The following is a 22307-nucleotide window of genomic DNA, read 5'->3' as shown; positions in this document are numbered from 1 at the left end:
GATGCTGAGATGTTAGCTTTATTGACCTTAGGCTATTTGGTTAAGAGACCACACAGAGGCTTCATTATTGAGATACTGCAATAAAGCCCGACAATGTGTTCACCAAATGAAAACACATACAAATACATTCCTAATTCTTTTTTTACAGAGTGAAACAGTTCCAACATTGTGCAACAATATCATGAACTGAAATAAAATGAATGAAAAAGTACCAAAGTTCAATAAACAGCCTACCCCTGACACTTTAGTAGTAGATAGATAGATAGTACGTTTTACTCTACTACATTTATTTGGCAGCTGTAATGAATGTTCAGGCTACTTTTTAGATTCAGACAAATGAGTAATGATAATATGCATTGCTATAGATGAATCCAGCAGTATATACAGAACTTGTGTTTTAAAGAGTGTGTATGCTGAGTTGGTGATCATGGGGTTAAGTTTTCCTCCTCTGCCGAGCGTTGATCCCTCATAATGGGATGTGCCACACAGAGTCGCTCTGCTGGTCTAAGCTACAGCAGGTCAACATATTCAGTGCAAGAGGCGGGCCTATCTGCAGGGGAGACGAGTCGTGGACTCAGTGCCGCTCAGTGGTCGTGATTTCATCGACGAGGAGCTGACTGACCGCCTTTGGACGCACAGGCATGGTGACACGTGGATTCCTGTGGGCGAGAAGACCCGCCGGCCACCGGGTGGATTAACGGGGCCGTCGCATCATGGGTGTGTAAAGGGCGTCCCGGACCGCTCCGCTCTCTCCCTCTCTCACGTCGGGACCCGGCGATGCGCTCTTCAGAGGAAACGGGTTTCGCAGAGACATCCGGAAAACGCATCCATGCGCCACGGCTAGACCTCATCCCGATATGCCTCTGACAACACAAAGCCTGGTTTCAAGGAGCTCCCGTAAGAAAACCACACATGCAAATCGGCATGGGTGCGTCAACACGGTTATTTCGCTTCATTTTGCGGGCGAGGCTTCGGCGCGCGGTTGTGCAATGAGACAATCGGGAATCATCAAGTAGACTTTATCGATAGGCTACATAACTCGACAATATGGCTGATCAGAGCAACATCCAGTCCGCCGCCTCCAAGAGTATCCGGCCTTTTAAATCCAGCGAGGAATACCTGTACGCCATGAAGGAGGATCTGGCTGAATGGCTGAACACCCTGTATGATCTAGACGTCACTGCGGACACCTTTATGGATGGGCTGGGGACGGGCTGTGCCCTGTGTCGGCACGCCAACAACGTGAACCGCGCCGCGCAGGACTTCCAGCTGGAGTACCCGGAGGCTGCACAGTCCATGAAGGTGCCATCCAAAGATGTCGTTTTTCAGTCACGCAACGTCGTCGCCGGCTCGTTCGTGGCGCGGGATAACGTGTCCAATTTCATCAGCTGGTGCAGGCAGGAGCTCTGGATCAAGGACGTCCTCATGTTCGAGACCAACGACTTGGTGGAGAGGTGCAACGAGAAGAATTTTGTTCTGTGTCTCCTTGAGGTCGCGCGACGCGGGTCCAAGTTCGGCATGTTGGCCCCCATGCTGATCCAGCTGGAGGAGGAGATAGAGGAGGAGATCCGGGACCAGGAGAGCCTGCGGGTCGATGCTGCGGAGCCAGCTGAGCAGAGCCCGCCCAGCAGGTGCTTCAGTCGGAAGGAGAGCAGTCACAGCGTGGAGGATGAAGATGAGGAACCTGATCCAGAGCCGTTCATCTGGCCGCAGAAGAGAGTTTTATGTGACATGCGAAATCTGGATGAATTGGTGAGTTGAAAAGATAAAAAAAAAAAAAAAAATCCTCTGTCTATTAGTGATCTGATTATTGATTATCCTGAATAAGCAGTTGACTCCATAAAATGAGTCACAACTGCATTATGATTCATGCTAGTCATCATCATGATCTTGCAGCTCAAATTTTACATAATTGAATCCTCACTGCTCATAACACATGTACCGTCTCCCACAGGCTTTGATCACAAGTGACTATAATCCAGTGTTTTGTTGTGTGGTGCTAAACAGTAAGAAGCAGCCGATAGAAGATCATTCTCTCCCACAGTAAAACACAGAAAGGTGTCAAAAGTCAAGCACCGTCTCTGAAAATATCACGTCAGTGCTATGAAGCATGCAGGCGCCTCCTACGTCCCCGTAGTGTGAGTGTGTGCCCGCACCGTAACTTTGTTTTAGACAGTGCTGCTGAATTCCTGCCCACCTGTAGGGTCAGTGTAGTGTTTACACCCAAATTCTTGCCTTCTCTAAAAGGTCACAGGTCAACTCTGTGACATTTCTCTCTGACATGTCTTGTAGAAATGTCAGCTCTGTCTCTAAAGGGTTGATGATCTTCAGCCTCTTTCATCCTCCAGCCTCTTCAGACATTGCGTGTCCATCAGGAATGGTCAGTAAAATATCCTGCATGTGAGGACGATTCTGAATCACGTCCTGCTTCTTTACCAACACTAATTAAAAAAGTCCCTTTTCGCAGTTTGGTTCTAATACATTTCCTGTCCTGTGGAGTCCAAACCATCCACTCTCGTCACTTGCCCGGTTGAACTGGCTGACCTTTGTGAGGGCCTGCCTGACACGAGCACATTAGAGAGGCAAAGGTCTTGTTAGGGGCAAAGCTAATGAGCAGACAGACGGACCAGCGGGAGCATGTGCATGGGTTGTGAGAGAGAGAGGGGGGGGGGGCGTTGATATTTTCATGTTGATGAAGAGAACAATGTCCGTCTTTGGCACCAAAGATGTGAGATGTGAGGGAGGAGGGGAGGCAGTCACACTCATGCTGGTCAGGCAGCAGAGCAGAGCGACTCCAGTGTGACCTCCACAGACAGAAATAGGAGAGCATGTGGAGGAGGACGTCCAGACCGTCCGAGTCCGCAAACTCTCACTCGTATGAGGATTAAACAAGCCGACTGCATTTTCCCCCGTCTGACATCCGCACTGACACATCACTCAGCAGTCGGACGGTGAGCAACGGATGCATTTGACTTGACTAATTTGAGAAGTGGTGTTCCCAGTCAATGAAATCTCCCTGTCAACCTTAGAAAATTGCATGCATGTACACTGTGTAGAACAGCCCACATCAGCAACATGAGGCTCTTCAAACGAGAAACCACAGGGGTTCAAAGATGAGAGGCTGCAATATTAAAATAGTACCAGAGCACCATAGTGCCAACACATCTAGTCTAACAGCTTCAGCGTTTCTCTTTTTGAGGCCCAGACATATATCTAATAGATACCTCTTCATTTTCTGGACTGTATTTATATTATTTTAAAACAATCAACATTAAATCCACATTTGTCTTTAAATACAGTCATTTGATCAATGTCTGCCCGCCACTCAGTTCTTGCTGCAAGGCCCCGTCCTCCGTAACACCAGTCACAAGTTTATCCCGCAGAATACTTTTCTTTGTATTTGTGTCTTACAGGAGATTAGTGTCTCGGTATTACTGGAAACCTCATCTCTAGCCGACATTAGTGTCTGACAGGGAGGGAGAGGAAGAAAGTTAAAGGGCTTAGTTTCATCGGTCCACAGCTGTGACACCAGGCTGTGTGTGTCCGCTGCCCTCAGTCAAGTCAAGACTTTCCTGCATCGTCCAAGACGGGTTGTGTTTCACAGGATGGTTTGGCTCTTTTGTTTTCATTATCATTTACTGATTTTTCTCTGTGAAAAGAAAATGTATTGAGCTCCTATTTATTATTTACATTTTGAATCAGATTTTTAAAAAAACATACACAATTTATTTATGAACTTACTGATGAAATGTCATCAATTCATTACCAGACCATTAGCACCCACAGAGACGTGCACAGCAGCCTCAGATTCTTGTGCAAACAGAAATGCTACAAATGTGCAGATTACATTTAGTTATCATGTTGTCTTTACGAAAAACCGAACGTGTGTGTGTGAACTCAGGACGTTGTAATTAGCTGTCACCACAATGCCCCGATCCAATTAAATCTCAAGCAGAGAATGTGAGCTGTGCAGCGTATGCATGAACACAGTAATTTAAGAGACATGTATACAGGATCATATTTATGCATTATTCAGTTATAAAATAAATTCAGAATGGAATATCAAGACCAACCTTTATTTCTGGTGTACTCTCTTTAGAAAGTTTGCCGTTCTTGTGCAGCTGACTGCTTCTCAATGAGGTTTGCACATTTGGCTCTTGTGTATTCTTCTACACGTTGTGTGGTTATTGGATGATCAAACTAATCTTGTTGACTTGAACAAGACAACAGAAGTGTAGCGATAATAGGATTACAGGTCATTATTCTAACGAGTGTAGAGTAACGGTCGGCTTACAGACAGCAGGATTATTTTAAGTAGTCCCTTTGAAGGACATCTGCCTATTCAATAATCACACTAAAATGTCTCAACATATATTCTAAGTTATAATTGTGTCCTCATTACACATTACACGGTCGTTAATGCTGAGAAACGAGCAAGAGCACGCTAGATTAAAAAAAAAGATCCAACCTAAAAACTCTTTTCCAATGAAAGTAGCTAGCAGAACCAGCAGCAAAAGTTGCTGAAGCTAGCAAGAACGTCCCCAAGTGGGCAACACTGACAGCCCGTCTCATTAGGCCTCCACCAAAATTATTATGATGAACATAAACATATCATAATGAACGTAAACAACGAACATTAGTACTCCCAGCTGTTAAGTCAGCAGTTTAGGAAGATGACGCTCAATGACTGCACGGGCAGACAGGTAGTTAGAGACAAATTGAATAATTGGACAGGCTTATTACATTCAGCCACAGGTTTTTATTATTTATGGATTGCTTTCGGAATGTAATGAGAACTTCAACAAACAAAGAAGATGAGGAAAATGACCTACCTTAGCTTTAATGCAAACATTTGATGTGTCACATTATACATTATTGTATTGTGAATACAATAACTATCTTAAGGAAGCTGCTGTCTATCATAACAACACTCATGTAAACACTCACCACCAATGTGTCTCTCTCCCACTCATCCGCCACTATGCGTGTTATTACTCATATCACTGTGGGACGGTTTTCCACTCTAAAGTTGAGGAAGTGACCGGTGTCTCATTTCCTTCATCAAAGATTGAGTCGGTGACAAACGTTTCTTTTTCCCACTCCTGGAGATGTTATTTTTTCTCAATAGTAGGTACAGACAGCAGCTGGCTCACATCGCTATATGTACACATATGCATTAGGGGATTTTCTTTCATATCGCCACTATATAGGGATTATGACAGCGACTTTGATTGGAACTGCATTTTTCTATACGCCGCAAGCAGCCTCATGTAAAGAAACACCTTTTTCTATGTTTTCTAGGTCTTGCCATTAGGCCCTGAGCACATACAGAACTATGTAAAGTGACATACATGTAATAATTTAAATTACATTTACTGACCCCTTAATGCACCCTCTAATTGTTCACAAGTTCACTGCAGGCATAGCCGTCTATACAATACAATATTTGAGCTTATAAACAACAGACCATCAGAGCTTCACAGCCTTCCTTCATGCACATCTTTCCTTCTTCTTGCTCAGTCATTTAAACTGGTTCATGTTTCTTTTCACCCCAGGCTTCAACATTCAACCCTTGTTTAGATCATATATGTGTGAGCCTGCATTCCCATCCCCCACCCCCTGTCTCCGACAGAGATGATAAAGCAAAGAGCACAACAGTATGTCTTGTTGGTGGCATTGATGGGGTGATGTGAATAGACTGCCACTGTTGACAGCGAGGCAATCAAAGGCTGGCATCTCAATCAAAGACTTTAGATGGAGACACCAGCAGAGCAAAGGGGGGGGGGGAGTAATAAAGAGAGAAAATGTGTGTATTATGCCGACATGGACAGTCTGCTCCATTAACCTTATGGTCCAATTCATGCATTCAGGGAATAAAAAAAGGGGAGTAGACAACAGATAGTGTGCCTAGAGTGACTTCACTGTACACTCTGTTAAACCTGACTGGAATGGATGTTACTCTGGGAGGGAGAGCTACAGTACAGAGGGGAGCTAGAGTGAAAGAGAAAAGTAGGTCATCATGCTTTGCATTGGGTCACACTCATACGCTTTGCTGAGAGAGCGTGGCATCCTTCAGTGTTTCTCCATCCTGTGTCCCATGCACTCATGTTTTTAGGGGTTTAGTATTTGAAAGGTTGTTTTTTTTTGCACAGTAACAGTACAGACCAGATTCCACTCCTCCTCACTATTTTCCATGCAGTAGTGTGCGTGTGGAAACAGCTGACTCTGCACTCTGCCCGCTATTTGTCTTTATTGCATTGCGTTTGATGCTATCCCTGGATCGTTTGCATGATTATCATTTAATTGGCCGTTCGTCCGAATAGGCTTCTGTCTGTGTGAGTAGTCTGGTTATTTTCTGCACTTGCCTGCAGCCTCCTCATGCTGGTCTCAGGTGGAGACTGTCAGGATGAGAAAAGCAAAGGACATCCATCCCTTTAAACTCAGCTGTCACGAGGACAGGTGCTGAGTGTTCTTGAGCTTCCTCATCAAAACAAACCGACAAATGACATAGATGCTCGCCTGATATTTAACTTCCAGCGCTGGGTGATTACACCGCTGTCTGACTGAAGCAGATAGAGTTATTCGCCTTGCAGCACTTGATGTCCATTAGATTTATATATTCTCCCAGCATCCCAATGGGCAGTTTGTCATGTGGCCAGCAGACAGGCATCGATTTTCATGAATGTTTTCCTTGAAGCGGTGGATGAGGCCTCCCCTGGAGCCAGTATGATTCAATTTCTCCCTGATCAAACACACATCACAGGTTATAACATAAACGCATGGTGTTGTTATTTTTGTAACAGATGGAATAGTTTGACATTTTGTATCATATGCTTACTTGCTTCCTTGTGTCTGTATGGTAAATATGCTGTAGACTTTCTGGCAGGTGGATTTTTTTTTAACCTTCGGACAGAGCCAGACTAGCTGTCTCCTCTGTTTCCAGTCTTTGTGCTAAGCTAAGCTGACTATCCTTACATTTAATGGACAGATATAAAAGTGGGATCAATCATCTCATCTAACTCTCAGCCAGGAACAAAGTGTATTTCCCAAAATGTTGAACTATTGCCGTAATTCTTTCTTCGTTTGTTATATTATTCGGCTCAACTGTGAAAATTGTTAGTGGCATTAACTGACACGCCTGATCCTGAGGCGTTTAACCAACTCTGTTTTTCTGTCTCATCTCTGCTGGTGTGGCCTGTTGAACCAGCATGCTAACAGTCTTTAAACACATGTGTGTTCATGATCTCTCCAGATTGTTCCCTCAGACTACAGGTCCAACATACTCAGCATTAACTTTTATCATTTTTCAGCTCCCTGCACCCCCCAGGTTGTTTAAAGAGATAATTTTTGCAACGGAGGTTGTTCCATGTTTATGAGCTGTTGCGTGGTTGTCCACGGAGGAGTTGTTTATCGTTTATGCAGGCTGTCAGGACGGTGGTTTAATAGGAGGATAGAGTCCGACATGTAGCTGTTTTTCAGTTTGCGTTCACAGGTTTTAGGAATGCTTACAGTGGGTGGTGAAGCAATAACCCCTCAAGTTCTAAACCTCTCCCTCCTACCAAGTAGGCGCCCGCAGTGTTTTCTTGTCTCTCTGTGTTTATCTAAAGGTGAGGTTGTTTTATCTTGGGAAGTTTCCAGTCATGACAGAAGATCCTCAGGGTAACAAGATAAGCTAAGAGAAGAATCTTGTTGTCATTTTTTTACTTCACCTTGAAAGCGCTCCACACGGTCCCTCCCAATTTCCTTTACCTTTTGAAAAGTCAACGTATTCTGCCGTAAACCCTCCAACCTACAGTTGTCTCTCAGGAAGTCAAATCCTGGAAACACCCATGTGTAAAATCCCGTGGAGTGAGTTGTAAGAGTGTACTTTTTATTGTTGATGTTTGGCTGTAATTATCCTTTGCATAGCAATCATAAAAGGAGCCAGTTGCAGCAGGCCAGCACACCTATGTTTGATGACTGCGCTGGAGCAAACCACTGCGTGGTTGTGCGTTATTTGTTGAGTCATGAGGAGAACAGACTGTATTAACATGGCTGTGCGGCTTCACAGAGTACACTGATGAAATGTGGACCCCAGTCTGAAAACTAAAACCAGAACTACATTATGTGTATTCAAAAAATAACAACCTTTAAATTCAAATCATACATCAGTAAACGTAGAGTAGGACAGTATTGGCAACCTTGTGCATTCCTTTGTTCTACCATTTTATGTCAAGCTACAGTATATTCAGTCTCAGTGTAGCATGGCAGTCCACATCTCAAATCAGTAAAGAAAATGAGGAATACAACCAAAACATCTTTATCTCCATTTCCTCTCTTCTTCCCCAGGGTTTGCTCAGCCCTCAGTCTCGAATGGCCCTTCAGATGTTGGCAGGTCAGGAAGGAAAGGAATGAAGAGATTATTGACTCACACTGAGCAGATAGTACATGATCTGAGCGCTGGGATATTTAAAGCAATATGTACTGTGTATGTTCTTTACATTAAACTGCTCTGAGGCAAACCCAGCTGCTCAATCCAAAGGCAAGGTCGCAGTTTCTTAACAATGGCGGTGTTTCTCTCTCCGCTCGAAACATCTCTGCATTCCTATCTCAAGATAGATACAGCAGATTCTCACAATAGGGGAGTGCTGTGGATTGTTTTTCTTTTCCTTCACAAACATCTGCAGCTTTTTGCTGAGAGCGTCCCTAATGTGACAAGCCTGCATCCATAATTCATCTTTCAGTTTTTTCGCAGTGTTCCAGCTCCACTTCCGCATGTTTCCTGCATGACCTTGTCTCCCTCCTCCCCTTCTATCTCATTCCGGTGTGTGTGTGTGTGTGTGTGTGTGTGTGTGTGTGTGTGTGTGTGTGTTTTGGTTTCAGTGTGTCTGTTTGAATCCATTGTTGACACAGTGAAGACATGGGAAGTGCACACATTTCATCCACAGAGTAAATATTTCAAATGCCAGGACTGCTATTGATTAGGTCATTATTAAAAGCCGCCATGGTTGGACTGTGTATCCTGCTCAGTGTTTGGTGTGAGACACAGTGTGAGAGTCCTCCACCTTCCCTCTGGAGGAAAATGCATGACCTCAGCTGAACAGCTCTGGGGAGGTTTTTGGGAGCGAGAGAAAGGCTTTACTATAGCGAGAATGAAAAAAAAAAAGAGTACAGTTAAAAAGGGAAGGGTAAGGCTGTGTGTGTGTCTGTTGCCATAGCAATCTTTCCATTAAGTCACTGGCCGGGGTTTTTCCAAACAGGGCTCGTCCACCTACTGAAAGAATGAAAGACGGAGTGACAGAGCGGAGAGAGAGAGAGGGAGCAAGCTGATGTAGAAATGTAAGCAAAACAAAGAAAGCAAAGACAAATATAGTGCTGGTCAGAGAGTGCATGGGCTAAGAATACAGTTGGAAAGACAACAAAGCCGATGAGAGAGAAAAGACAGAAGCAGGTGAGAGGGAGAACAGAGAGGCAGGTGAGGTGCTGAGGCTTAGCTCTGATCCCACCCTCTTTAATCAGCATAGGAAAGAATGAGGGGTGCTGTTTGAGGAAAATAACAAGGTGCCTCCTTAATCTACCGAATACACCATAATGTAGGTGCTCACATACACACACACACACACACACAAACTGCATCCCATCAGCCCTATACACAGCATGAAAGCTACTGTAAACAGCCAAAGGGTGGGAGCTCACAACCTGACATTTTCCTCCTAACACGCCATTTGATCACTTAAATATCAATAAAATACTCTCCTGCTCTTGGTAATGGCTGCCCCTGCATGCACAATCATGAAGCACTTATTCCTCTTCTCTCCCTGTGCTTCCCTCTGTCCACTCTGCTGCTTTTCTCTCCCTCCCTCCTGGTCGACAAGTGCGCATACGCCTTTGTCTGAGAAAGACGCCAAGAAAAACATCAAAGTTGTCCAATCCTGCGAGAGCCCAGGCCTGTGCAACACAGGCGGATCTCGCTCCACCCTGCAGTCGTGTCTGTGCCTAATAAGCACCCCCAACCACAGCAAGGGCACCGGCTTTGACTCCTTCGATTCAAAACGCAGCTGGCAGCACAGGCCTGCTGACATCACCGCCACCACCAGTCTGGTTTCTGAGCTCGTTCCCTCCTCGGTTTATGATGTCACAACCCGAAACAATGTCATGTGACGGCCCAGAGAGGCAGAGAGGGAGAGCATTCATTAGCATGTCCACATATGTATTTTGGTGCTTTTTGTGACACTTTGCGGTGAACTAACTCACCAAAATGTTCTGGAGGGATGAGATGAGGCAGGGCTTTTAATGTGGTGAGAGAGTGGGGCGGGGAACCCTCTCACTCAGTGGGTGCTGCAGAAAAAAGTTGGCAGGACGATGACGCACAAACAATTCACATTCAACGCCCTCATACACTCAGGAAGCCAAGACTGCTCATTCCTCACACCATAAACCAGAATCATTGTGTTGTTGACACATAGCGCTCAGAACCAGCGCTGCTTTGGTCACTGTGCAGATATATGTGACTAAACGTGACCTCATGTACGGGCACTGACTTGAAGAACAGGAAAGGATTACTGTCAGGTTCCCCTCATATATGTGTGTGTGTATGTGTCATGTTTGTCTGCTGCGGATGTTCAACTGCTTTTGTTTTGTTCTCCTCAGGTGCGTGAGATTCTGGGCCGGTGTTCCTGTCCGGCTCAGTTTCCCATGGTCAAGGTGTCGGAGGGGAAGTACAAAGTGGGAGACTCCAGTGCATTGATCTTCATAAGGGTAGGCCCTCACCGCCTTAAACAGAATTATCTGTGACTGTGAGCCACCATACATTTTCACTATTTATGTTTATAGATTAAGGAAGACAGGAAAATAATTGAGCATTGTATTGTCAGTGAAATTCAAGATGTTTGGTGAAATGCATGAATGTGTTGAATATCAAGCACAAACGGCTTTCATTAACCAACTTCCGGCCTTCAAAACTTTTAGTTAATTTCATGAAACTAAAACTGACTTTGATGAAGCAACTCAACATTACTTGAGGTATAAATAATACCAAATCAAAGAATAAAATATAAGTTCATGTTTCTAGTTTATTACAACTTGGGTCTTATTTTAGTAGTTGTACTAAACCTGAATTATCCCTTTTACACTACTGCACATGTTCAGCTGAATATATAGAAGCCTCTTTGGCACTTTGCACAGAAGACTGTGGGGCCTGCAGTAATTGCATGGAACCATACGGTGTTGGCATATGGCATCATGTGTTGTTTCAAGGAGAGCAGGGTTATGCAGCAACAGATAAACTCCTCAGCTGCTTGGCTGCATCAAAGCCCAGAGAACCGTACAGTGTATGTAACAGCATTGTGACTCCTGTCTCTTATGTGAGTGTTTATAAAGTGGCCCACACCCAGGACTGTACTTTTATTTTTTTTCCACTGAGACACAATTAGAGCTTTAGGTCACTTCCTGTGTTGGCCCTTATCTTGGCTGTAGCCTGTTTCTGCTAGACTGTTTGTCTCAGTTTCAGTTTAAGAGCTGCCACTGAACCTGCTTCAGGCCTCACAGGACTGGGCAGGAAGTTTGGTTTATACCAGGGATCGATTTGGTTTCACTTACCGAAAATGTACCCCAGCCAGATTAATGTGACTTAATGACTCGCTGACCTATTAAAGGTCTTAAATGTCAATACTACGTCACTGTTAGCGGCACTGCTTGTTCCACACAGGGAGATGTGAAACACACTATGTGGAGTAATGTTTGGCACATGCACCTCTATCTGGGAAATAGTATTTTCTACATTATTCAAATGTGTTGCGTGTACTGAATTACGTTGGACTAACTTTAAGGGACTGCAGAATCATTTTGTAGTTCAATCTTATATTTCACTTTAAAAAAAAATGCAAGACCCTCCCCAGCGTTTTTAATATTTTCTTTTGGCTTTCTATATTACTGACGAATCATTTTGCCACAAATAACAAAAAGTTTAGATGAAGAATTTTAGAATACAATAACATATATCAATGGAATAATAACCAATGCTCCCATTAGCTGTGGCAAACATAAAAACATCTCTCTATTTTCTAAAGACTGTGTAACATGTATTTTGCTTTCTGTTATGAAGCACACTAAAGTGGTCGTCTGTCTTAAATGAAGTCCTGAGAGAGAGGCAGGATTGTTCTCGTCTGCATTTTTATTTCATGTCATAAATGCGCAATTATGTGCGATTAGGCGCACTAAAGCCATCATTAGAGGCTGCTAAATTAATCCTGTGAGAGAAGGCTGAAGAATAAATTTGTGATGGGGAAACAATAAAAGACCTCCATACCTTCAGCAAAATGAAAGATACATAACCTCTCCTCTCTTCTTATGATTTTCCAACAGTCCCTAAGATGTTTGACCAATAGAAGCTCATGTTTGCCTGTTGGAACAGTCAATTTAATGGGATAGACGTGTTTACATCTGCCTGTTTGCGGTGTTAGTGTGTGTGTGTGTGTGTGTGTCTGAGAGCCTTTGACTTGTCAGATTAGCTCTCATCACCCTGTCTCCGCCCTCTCCTGATTCCTCACTGGGGATGACAGTGATCACACATATGCCCGAGCAGCTACAAGTGCGGCCAACACACTTCCCTTATTCTTCTGAGGGGAGGAAGCGGGCAGCCGGTTTAAAAGCCAGTAAACCCCTATTCAGCTGCCAAAGCTCTAACAAGGATCTCAGGCTGAACGAGGGGATGAGGCGGGGAAAGCAAATGGGCGAACGGGCCGCATGAACTTAATAAGGCGCCTTTGTCCCCAGGGAGGCCGCTTCCTAGAGGGAGGAGATGCCTTTAGTCAAGGGGCACAACAGCTGAAATGAACCATGAGCTTAATTTTTCAGCTCACCAGCAAGATTTAAGAAGAAATTGGTTCAACACGCCCCCGCAATGATGACAAGAAGTCTCTCTGTTCGCAGTTGCCATAGAAACAAGGATTGGGTCTCTCTGCACTGAACAGTGTGATACCCCTTTAGTGGTTGGGAAATTAGGCAGCTATGCCACAGATCTGAAGTGGAATATGGTCCCAAATCGTCCATTTAGCCTCAACAGACTCCTCAGCAGAGCTGTAGCGTTGTGTACAAATTACAAAATGCATAATGAGCTTGTTAGTTATGGAAACAAGTGATATAGAATGAAATAAAAGATTTAAAGCATTTTAAGACCCTTGATCATTCTCTTTATAGTCATGCAATCATCCCACTCAAATGTATTTGATTATTTGGATTCCCAGTAGCTGTTACTATCATGACAGCTACTCCTCCTCCGCAGTGAATACTAACAAATTAATTAAATAGAGATATGAAGCCATGTCTATATAACACGTCTATTATAGTATACTGTTATACAAAAACTAAAATAAGTGATAAGACAGAAATAACAGCAGATCTTTTCTGTAAACTGCTTAGACAGCAAAAGTTTGTCTGCTGTATTGAAAAAGTTATATTTCAAAGTAAGCAGTTTATACTGTCAGAGCTGATAGAGATAAGCAGATCAGCTGCTTTGACGGATTTGATGTCGTAGGGGAGCAAGGCCGATGAAAAGGCTTGTCTTGGATTGCCGGGGATTGTATTAGAGAGAACATGGAGTCAGGCCTCTCTCTGACCACGGCCAGGGACCAGCAGATGAGGCGCTGTGCCGCATGTGATTTGGTGGAAAAAAACTCTGTGCCAGCCCACGCAGGCCTACCACTATGGCTTTGCCTTCCTGCCCTCTGAGACACGGGTACAACCTTTAAAACATGTGGCTGACAGACCCTAGTGCACAACCCAAGGCAGGGGGACGCATCCACGGGGCTCTCCCGTCCGGCAAATTGTGTTGCTTCAGTGACGGCAGCTTCTGCCTTGAGGGTCTGAGGCTCTTCGGCCTGATATTGTGGATGTGTGTGCTTCAAAGAGCAGAGGAGAGTAGGAAGTGACATATCCAACCAACCCCCCTCTGTTATGACGATCCAGGCCCCCCCTCTCCTCTCCGCTCCTCTCCACGGCAACTGAAGTCTAAGCTGAGGAGCAGAGAGGACAGCAGGGGTGAGTTACCATGCTAATTCACCCTGCTCCCCTCTGAAAACACGGGCTAGCCAGCTGAGAGGCATGAGATGAAAAAAAAAGGGGTGTCTTTCACAGCACTTTGGCTCTTTCTTATGCTACCGTACTCTGCTTAATTGTGAGTTGGCATGGCAATGAACAGCCCTCATAATGGCAGCAGCTGGGGGTGATGTGGGGGAGGGAGAGGCAGGGGCACAGGCAGGGGTGCATCTAGATGTTACGTAACACTGAAGATCGGTCAGCCTTCAGCGAGCTGCCCCACTTGTGGAATTTGCATATCTATTGACTTGTGCAGTGTGTGTGTGTGTTAGTGCAGTTTATCAAAAGGTTCAGCCATTTTATTTGTGCATGAATGTGTATGTTACTTTCTGTTCATCTATTGAAGCCTTGTCTTCTCTTTTCCTGCCTCAGGTCCTTCGTACTCATGTGATGGTGCGAGTTGGAGGGGGCTGGGACACATTAGAGCACTATTTGGACAAGCATGACCCGTGTCGCTGTGCTGCTTTTGGTAAGGTCACTTCTCGTTGCCCGTCGGCTCCTTACAAAACAGCTTAATTGTTGTCTATCTGTGTTGCATAATTCATAATGCATTGATGATCACAAACAAATGACTCAGGTCGGATGTGCTATGTTCAGAGTAGGAGCAGACTCTGTGAGGGTAAGCAATGTGGAGAAATAGTGTTTGTCATACAGTCCTAATGGACACAAAAAAATACTTTAGGTACATCAATCCAATTCTCAATTCTGTCACTTCCTACATTCTGATTATTGCTGTCAACTAATTTGACCATGTTAAACGTTTCATTCTGAAACCTGACCAAAATTACTTCCAGCCAGGAAAGTTAGGCCTGCGAAATGAAGCAAGTTTGTAATGGAAAATGTGAAGTCACTCGCTACCTGATTCCCACAACACATCTGTGCAGCAACTCATCTCAACACAAGTACTTTCTTTTTCTTATAAACCAAAACCATTCAGTGTTTACACTCACTTTGGTTAGCAGCACAAAGCACAGAGATATGTGCCCTTACACTGTGCTGGATGAGACCATCCCTGCTTATCTGCAGGTCCAAACGGCTGCTGAAGTGATGATGTCAAGGGCCGAGCGTCTGGCCTTGACAGCTGACACAAGCTGAAATCATAATTGGTGCTACATTTCTAACCACAAGCGGCCATGTTGAAGATCATAGAGTATAAAGTGATAACAGACATGTGCCATTTGTGTTCTATAAATGTTCTCCCTAAATGGTGGGATCATCAGCATCTCTCTGGTCGGCTAGTATCACAAGTAAAGGTCCATCTATCTTTGGCTCAGGGAAGCACACAATATCCACTGCTGCTATCTAAGAGCTTGATGACATTGATGTGGTTAACTATGATATATATTGTGGACCTCTAAATGACTTGTATTCCTGGTGATTGTACAGGCAGTCTGACGATGTTGGTTGCTAGTCTGTCTTTAACGCTTGTCATCAATCTGTCTCCACAGCCCACCGCTACCACCAGGCTAAAGCCAGTGGCCAAGGTCAGGGAGGCCACAGCAAGTCCTCGAGCGCCCACTCCTCCCGCTCCACCAGCCCAGGTCCACACTGGCGGAATGATGGCATCGCGCCGTACAAACCTCCTGACAGACCCGGCCGCTCTCAGAACCCGTCCGTCCCCACCGAGCTGGACTCCGGTGCAGCTCGCATTCTACTCCCACGGCCGCCACGAGACCGCTCAGAACCACGCCACTTTAATCCTCTCAGGTGATTGTGTGTGTCTACACAAGTGTGCGGATAAGTGTGTTACCTTGATAAGAAATGAATCCCTCACAATTGGCCTGGCAGGTCACGCTCAGTATCTGCTGCTTGCTCTTTCGTGCCCACAGATGACCAGACAGACAGAAAGACACACACACACACACACACATAGATTTGGGAATATGCACAACAAATACACATGCCAGGAAGCCACAGATTAGGCCAGAGCAGATTTATCTAATCTCAGGTGACATTGCCCAGATAAACCCGTCTCATGCAGCCATTCTACAGCACTTCCTAGCAGCTACAACATGGACATAAACATATTTACTCAGCTCTCCTTTTCCCCACTCTTCAACTTTCATCCAGTAATTAGACTATGGACTGCCTAAAGATGGCCATGATTTTTTGTGAGCTGTTGCTCAAGCCTTTCTTCTCTTGCCACGGTGAACAGATGGTCTAAAATAGTATGAAGCCAGTGACCAATTAAACCACACATCATTTTCTCTGATATGCATTTGATGTAGCGGCCACGCTGATGGGATCACAGCCAGAGTAGTGGCATGTTAAGGCTATTGTAAGTGGCTCTGTCTATGGGATATAAAGACAAAAAACTCACACTTTAGTTGGTCACATACCTTCCCTATATGTCAGTGTGAAGGCACCATTGTTTAACACAATTTAGAGCTGAATGGTGGTTTACTTTGGCTTCTAGCCAAATTGTGGCTCATTTCTGTATTGAGCGATGGCTCAGACCAGACGTCAAGGCAACAGCTCATTCGTATTAACCCTGCGTGGGTGGGGCATCCTGTTTCAAGTGCGCCAGACTAGATGAGGACTAATCTGACAACTATCCCTAGACAACTGTTCACAGCTAACTAGGGAAGTAGGTCAACAGGTGGGCTCCATGCAGGCAAGTAAGCATGCCTGAATATATACAAATCTAATTTCTGAGGATGACTTTAGAAGTCTGGTGTAATAAACACTAATCAAAAGCACAACCCATGATCTAAACTAAAACAAAACCGTATACGACCTCACCACCAACATTGAAAACACAGGACGGCAGCATGCTGTCATTCCAAAATTGACCTACAGGTCTTTTAATGCATGTACTCTAGGCAACAACTTAATACAGCTTTTTTTTATTCTTTACAGAAATACAGTAAATCTTGGGGTAAAACAGGCCAATATGCTCTATTAAGATAAGTTGAGAAACAGACCAAAAGTTGTATTCTTATCTGCATAAGAAAGGACAGCGCTATGTGTTGGGTTAGAAAATCTACAAATGTTTGTAGTATCATTACAAATATACTTTACTCTGTTTCTTCTCTACAGGAATAAGGAGACAAAGTTGCCAGTGACGAGACGTCTGTCTGGAGACAGTGACTCCTCAACAGCCTCCTCTAAGGGGGGAGGAGGAGGAGGAGGAGGAGGAGGACGGTTCTCTCTGGGTGGTGCCTCACGACGCTCTGGTGATGAGGTAGTCCTGCTTGTCAATCGCAAGGAGGGGAAGCATGTGATTGAGAGGCCTGGAGCTGGAGATCAGACCCCATCCCTGCGTCCCTCACTTCCCCGTGCACGCAGCCAATCTCGGGAACGTACTGCTCTGGCTCCGATACTCAAACCGAACCCACCACAAGGATCCGCTGATGGATCACGGACTTCCCGCACAGAGAGGGGCCGCTCTCTTGGAAACGAGGGCCAAAGGAGGCTCCACGCTCCACGTTCCCACAGCCAGAGTAAGTTAACTTCCCGTACTCGGCCCAGTGATGCCAGCCCAGGACCCACTTCCAGCTACAGAGACCCTCAGCCCCCATCTTCAGACAGACGAGAGGATCTTCGGGCCAAACAATTGCCCCCATCCTCTCCCAGGATAGGTGGTGGGTTCACCAAGAGGCAGTCGTCCTCTTGCTCTAACTCACCTATTAAAGGGGTCCAAAACAACAACAGCAGCCCCAGCAAGAAGATTATAACTACTCCCAGACCTCCTGCCCCTCGCTCACCCTCCATAGGAAAAGGCAGACTTTTGCCACCAGTCACGGGAGGTCGACGTTCACCTCACTCAACTCCCCGCAACTCTCACCATCATGCTGCCCGCGCCCCTCGGACGTCACAGGGCCCTCGCTCTGCTGGGCGAGGCCACTATAGGAGCTGGTCTGGAATTGAGCGCCAGCAGCCCGAAGAGGAAGGACTGGGCCTCGGCTTCCAGATGCTGCCAACCCTCGACCCCCAGAAGGAGCAGGACCTGTATCGCAGCTTTGAGGCTGAGTTTCTGGCCAATACACAGCAGGCTATAGGAGTGTCTTGTAGAGCCCCAGGAGTGACGCTGCAGGGAGCTGGGGTACATTCAGCATCAGCACCCATTGATCCTAATGTCACTGACTCTGCTTATTCCTCCTCTAACTCCTCCACCTCCTCCCTGAATGTGGGGGCAAAGATTGGAACTCTGCCTGACCTCAGGGAATCCAAGAGAACTAATCCTCGTCACTTTCCTCCGGAGGACCCCTTAAATTTACTTTATGGACACAATTTTGGAAGTTCACACAACTTTGGTCAAGGAGAGCCTGAGCACTGGAGGGAGCGTGGAGGGGGCCTCAAGAGGCTCCCAGCCATCTCCAGCTCCATCGAGGAGAAGGAACCTCCATCTTCCCTGCCTGGTCTTGTTGACACAGACAGATTTATGAATCAGGTCCCCTCACAACCTGCTTTCCACTGTAGGAATATGAATGGAGACCATGGAGGTTGTCCTCCCACAGGGGGGCTGACAGATCAGCAGGGTCAGCTTGGCTGGGGCACAGGGCCTGAAGGAGATGTTCCTTTGGGGAATCACCAGCCAAACTTACCGTACGACCTAGAAAATGGTGATGGCAGTGATGACCTCCCGCCCCCAGAGGCATGTCCATCACCTGTGCCCCTTCCCCCCTCCGAGGACTGCTCCTTCCAGGATTCCTCCAGTGAAAACTCATCCATGTGCTTCAGCCTGAGTGAATCCCGCTCTGAATCTCCCCCACCATCTTCACCCGTGGCCAACGGGGACAACAATGGAGAAGGGCTGCAGACTAAGACAGGGCAAAAGAAGGCAGACAGCGTAGCCTCTATCTCACAGCACAAACTGAGAGGCAGAATGAGGCCTCGCACTGACAACAGGCCTGAAAACAGCCCCTCACGTATCCCCACCCCGGTCAGCTACAGAGATCTGCAGGCTCATGACACATTTTCCCCAAGCCACACGCCACCGCTGTCCCCTCAGAGCTCGCGCTCTACTGGTCGTCCAGCCACATGCAAAAGCCTGCACCAGGCCTTCGCAGATATGATCCATCCTCAACCGCGTTGCCCAGCCATGGGCAACAAAGATTGCTCCTACCCTGGACAGTCAGGGAGCTTGGACACTGAAGCTTGGATGTAGCACAGATAAAATAGGGACTTGTCATGAATTCTGACTACTGTGTAAAAAAAAAAAAAGACTGGGCTAAAGACTGTTTTCATTGCATGTCTAACACCTTCTTTTTCACTTAGTTTCTCCCCTGAAAAACTGCAGGGGGTTCACATTGCTTTTATGTTGCACTCAAGCCAAATTATTTATTACCAAAGGAATGGTTTTTAATATTACTTTTACTGTCATTTTAATGTGTGCATGGGGATGTTTTTGCCAATCTTAAGGTGTTTTTTTTTTGTTTTTTTTTCAAAGACACTCCTGAAATGCTCATGGTTGATACAGAGAGATAAAGAGAGAGCATATGTGCTGCCATGTGCCCTGCTGAGGGGCATGGTGAAGTGCCAGGGATTTAAAGCTGCAACTCTATAAACAGTGTTAACACTAAACCTTTCGTCACATGGATTGGCTCCCTCTTGTGGTTTGCCACTGTATCTCTGCTTGCCTTGATAGTCAAAATACTGGTTTGATGACTGTGATGTATTCAGTCTCTCCACAGTAGTGGTCTTCATATATGACTCAGTATGCTTAAATTCACAATATACTAATAGGTAACATAGACAATGGTACCCCCATCATTCCTCAGAACACTACATGCACTACCAATCTCTGTACAGTTGTCTGCTGTTTTAATGTATGCCACCTTTTCACAACAACTGAGATCGGTGTTGGTTTGTAAATGCTTAATGTGCTACAGGTTTTTAAGATTATGTTTAATGCAGTAAAACATTTTAACTTTATTTCAAATTTTAAGTGGATTAAGTGTAAAAAACAAGAGGTGCAGTGAAGGTTGTGTTACTTTGTGTCATTGTCACTGAAACAGAAATGTTGGGAGCTCCTGCTCTGACCAAACTGTACTCTGGAACACAATGCCACATAAATACAAAAGTCAAAGGCTGAGGAGAATGATTGTGTAAATACATTTTGATATGCTCACTAATATATGTGGGTATTTTGTATATAAAAAAGGCATTGAATATACAGTTTAATGTACATATTCACTGTAATCAGTTCTGTGCTGCCTTAGCTATGCAATGTTGATGTTGGAAATGCCTTGACGATTCCCTTTGCCTTAAAATGTATTCGGAGGTTAGTTTTTGAATGTTTTTGCCCAACATTATTAACATTTATTCAGTAACACTACATTGCCATCATTAACGGTTTATGATAATGGGAATTGGAGAGTTTAAGTGTAAATGTGGAAATAAGTGAGGAACATTGCCAATTTGAATCATACATTATACGTAATGTAGATGTACAATTCATGATAAAGATATATAATTTATTGTCTCTGCCCTTAGTTGTTTTGAAATACAAGAAGCCAGATAACCTACTTAGCAGATGGATTTCAAAGGCACAGCACACGATATGGTGACATCTAGTGGTTAAAGAAAGACATGTTTTATTCAAAGTAGAAGGACAGCGTTATCTGGGTGCTTCTTAGAGCCAATGACAACGATATTTTAAGGCAAAGTTTGATGGAGGAATAAGGACCTTGAGTGTCTGAATGTGTGCAACATTGCATGAATAATAGATACTGTAACTGGATATTAACGTCCTCTTGTACAGTTGTGAAGACTTTGAGAGGCCAGACCCCAGTTACGGTACTTTTGTTTTTGGCATTTAACAGGTGTGGACTTTGTAAAATATATTTGAAAGTGGAAAAGTTTAATTTGATGTCATTCAAGAGAAGTGGGTGGTCATTTGTTTTTGATGTGTTATTTACAATGGTTTTCAGAAATGCAACACTTGTGGATGACATCGTTTTGCAGGGCATTGACACGGTAAATGGGCTAGAAAATAAGAATGTGCATATATTTGTGTACATACAGTATGAGAATATGTACAGAGTTGGAGTGAAGAGGGGAGTGATGTGGGTCTAATTTATTTATTTATGAAATCAAGTTTCATTGGGCTCAAGTGACATCTGTCTTCCAATATTGTTAAATGAGCTGTAAGTGTTTAGGGAAATCTAATGGGGCCCACTGATGAACAAACAGGCATTTAAAGATGCTCTTCTCAACAGTATACTGTAAACATAATCCATTAGAAATGTTGCCACTCACTGGTATGAAACAACAAACTGAACATAATTGGACTGTTTTACGATACAGATACAGTAATATGATTTAATGCAGCGTCCTCGTTGAAATAATGTATGATGTTTCAGTATTGTAAGAGCTACACATGTAGCTTTTTATCACTTTCACCTGTATAACAAATTTTACATGTATTCTAATTATTTTAAATTTTAATTGGATTTGGCTTATTTTAATACATTTGCATTTTGATCAACTAGTGTTTAAAACTGACCAGTTGTGTGAACTGTCTTCATTCAAGCATTTGGTTATCAATCACAAAAGAGAATGATTGTCCTCATAATCTGCTCTTTGTCTTTCACAACTTTGCAAATTTCGTGAATCTCTCTCTCTCACTCTCTCTATCCCTAATCAGCGAAATCTGAATGTTCATGATTTGACAATTTCTTGTTTGCTAATGTTACTTTCACTAAAACTTCAGTTAAATGTACAGATTGCTTGACATGGAATTTGTATGTATGAAATAGCAATACTGCAACATTTCACTTTTTTTTTAAGTTGAAAAGGCTGTCAAGTTGTTCTTGTAATAAATATCTTCCTCTGAAGTTTATGAAACATCTCTGATCACTTTTTCATGTAGAACTTTGGTCACAGCAGTGTGCCCAACAGATTGGGATCGGATTTAGGGGAAATGGTGAAGTTTGCGACAAGCCAAAGTGTGAACGTTTATAATGACAACGTTATTATTCATGCACAATTGTACATTGTACTCAAAACAACATTTTTGTTGTTGTAAAAGATATAATATATTGTGTGTAATCATCCCATTTCTTCAGCTAACTGATATCTGATGATGTGCATATTTTGCAGTCTGAAGTAAAAAAATTAAACAAAATTGAATGCCCTTTCCTAGAATATGTGCAAAATGGAAATACTGACATTTTCCTTAAAGTTATCATCTCCCCATTTAATCAGAAGATAATGTATTTGACCTTTTGACCTACTAAAATAACCCAGCTAAAACTAATGCAGTCCTACAATACATGCTATATTTTTTA

At 44.2% G+C, this 22307-nt stretch overlaps 1 protein-coding gene across 1 annotated transcript; it reads left to right on the top strand.

Annotated features, from left to right (window-relative positions):
- Positions 1 to 514: 514 nt before the first annotated feature.
- On the top strand, positions 515 to 21974 carry gas2l1 (growth arrest-specific 2 like 1). Its single transcript, XM_068703468.1, has 5 exons — positions 515 to 1752; positions 10630 to 10737; positions 14446 to 14542; positions 15522 to 15780; positions 17113 to 21974. The coding sequence occupies exons 1-5, from the start codon at positions 1048 to 1050 to the stop codon at positions 19181 to 19183; spliced, it is 3240 nt and encodes a 1079-aa protein (XP_068559569.1). The 5' UTR covers positions 515 to 1047; the 3' UTR covers positions 19184 to 21974.
- The last annotated feature ends 333 nt before the right edge of the window (positions 21975 to 22307 follow it).

The sequence above is a fragment of the Cebidichthys violaceus genome, unplaced genomic scaffold (assembly GCF_023349555.1).
Source record: "Cebidichthys violaceus isolate CVI_PGR_0920_01 unplaced genomic scaffold, fCebVio1.0.p SCAF_9, whole genome shotgun sequence".
Lineage (NCBI taxonomy): Eukaryota > Metazoa > Chordata > Actinopteri > Perciformes > Stichaeidae > Cebidichthys > Cebidichthys violaceus.
This window is presented reverse-complemented; position numbering and strand designations above follow the sequence as displayed.

Bases quoted from the DNA above. Each gene is read 5' to 3' on its own strand.
- gas2l1 (XM_068703468.1), top strand. From the start codon at position 1,048: ATGGCTGATCAGAGCAACATCCAGTCCGCCGCCTCCAAGAGTATCCGG. The intron at 1,753-10,629 runs GTGAGTTGAAAA...TGTTCTCCTCAG, and splicing joins TGCGAAATCTGGATGAATTG to GTGCGTGAGATTCTGGGCCG. The intron at 14,543-15,521 runs GTAAGGTCACTT...CTGTCTCCACAG, and splicing joins GTGTCGCTGTGCTGCTTTTG to CCCACCGCTACCACCAGGCT.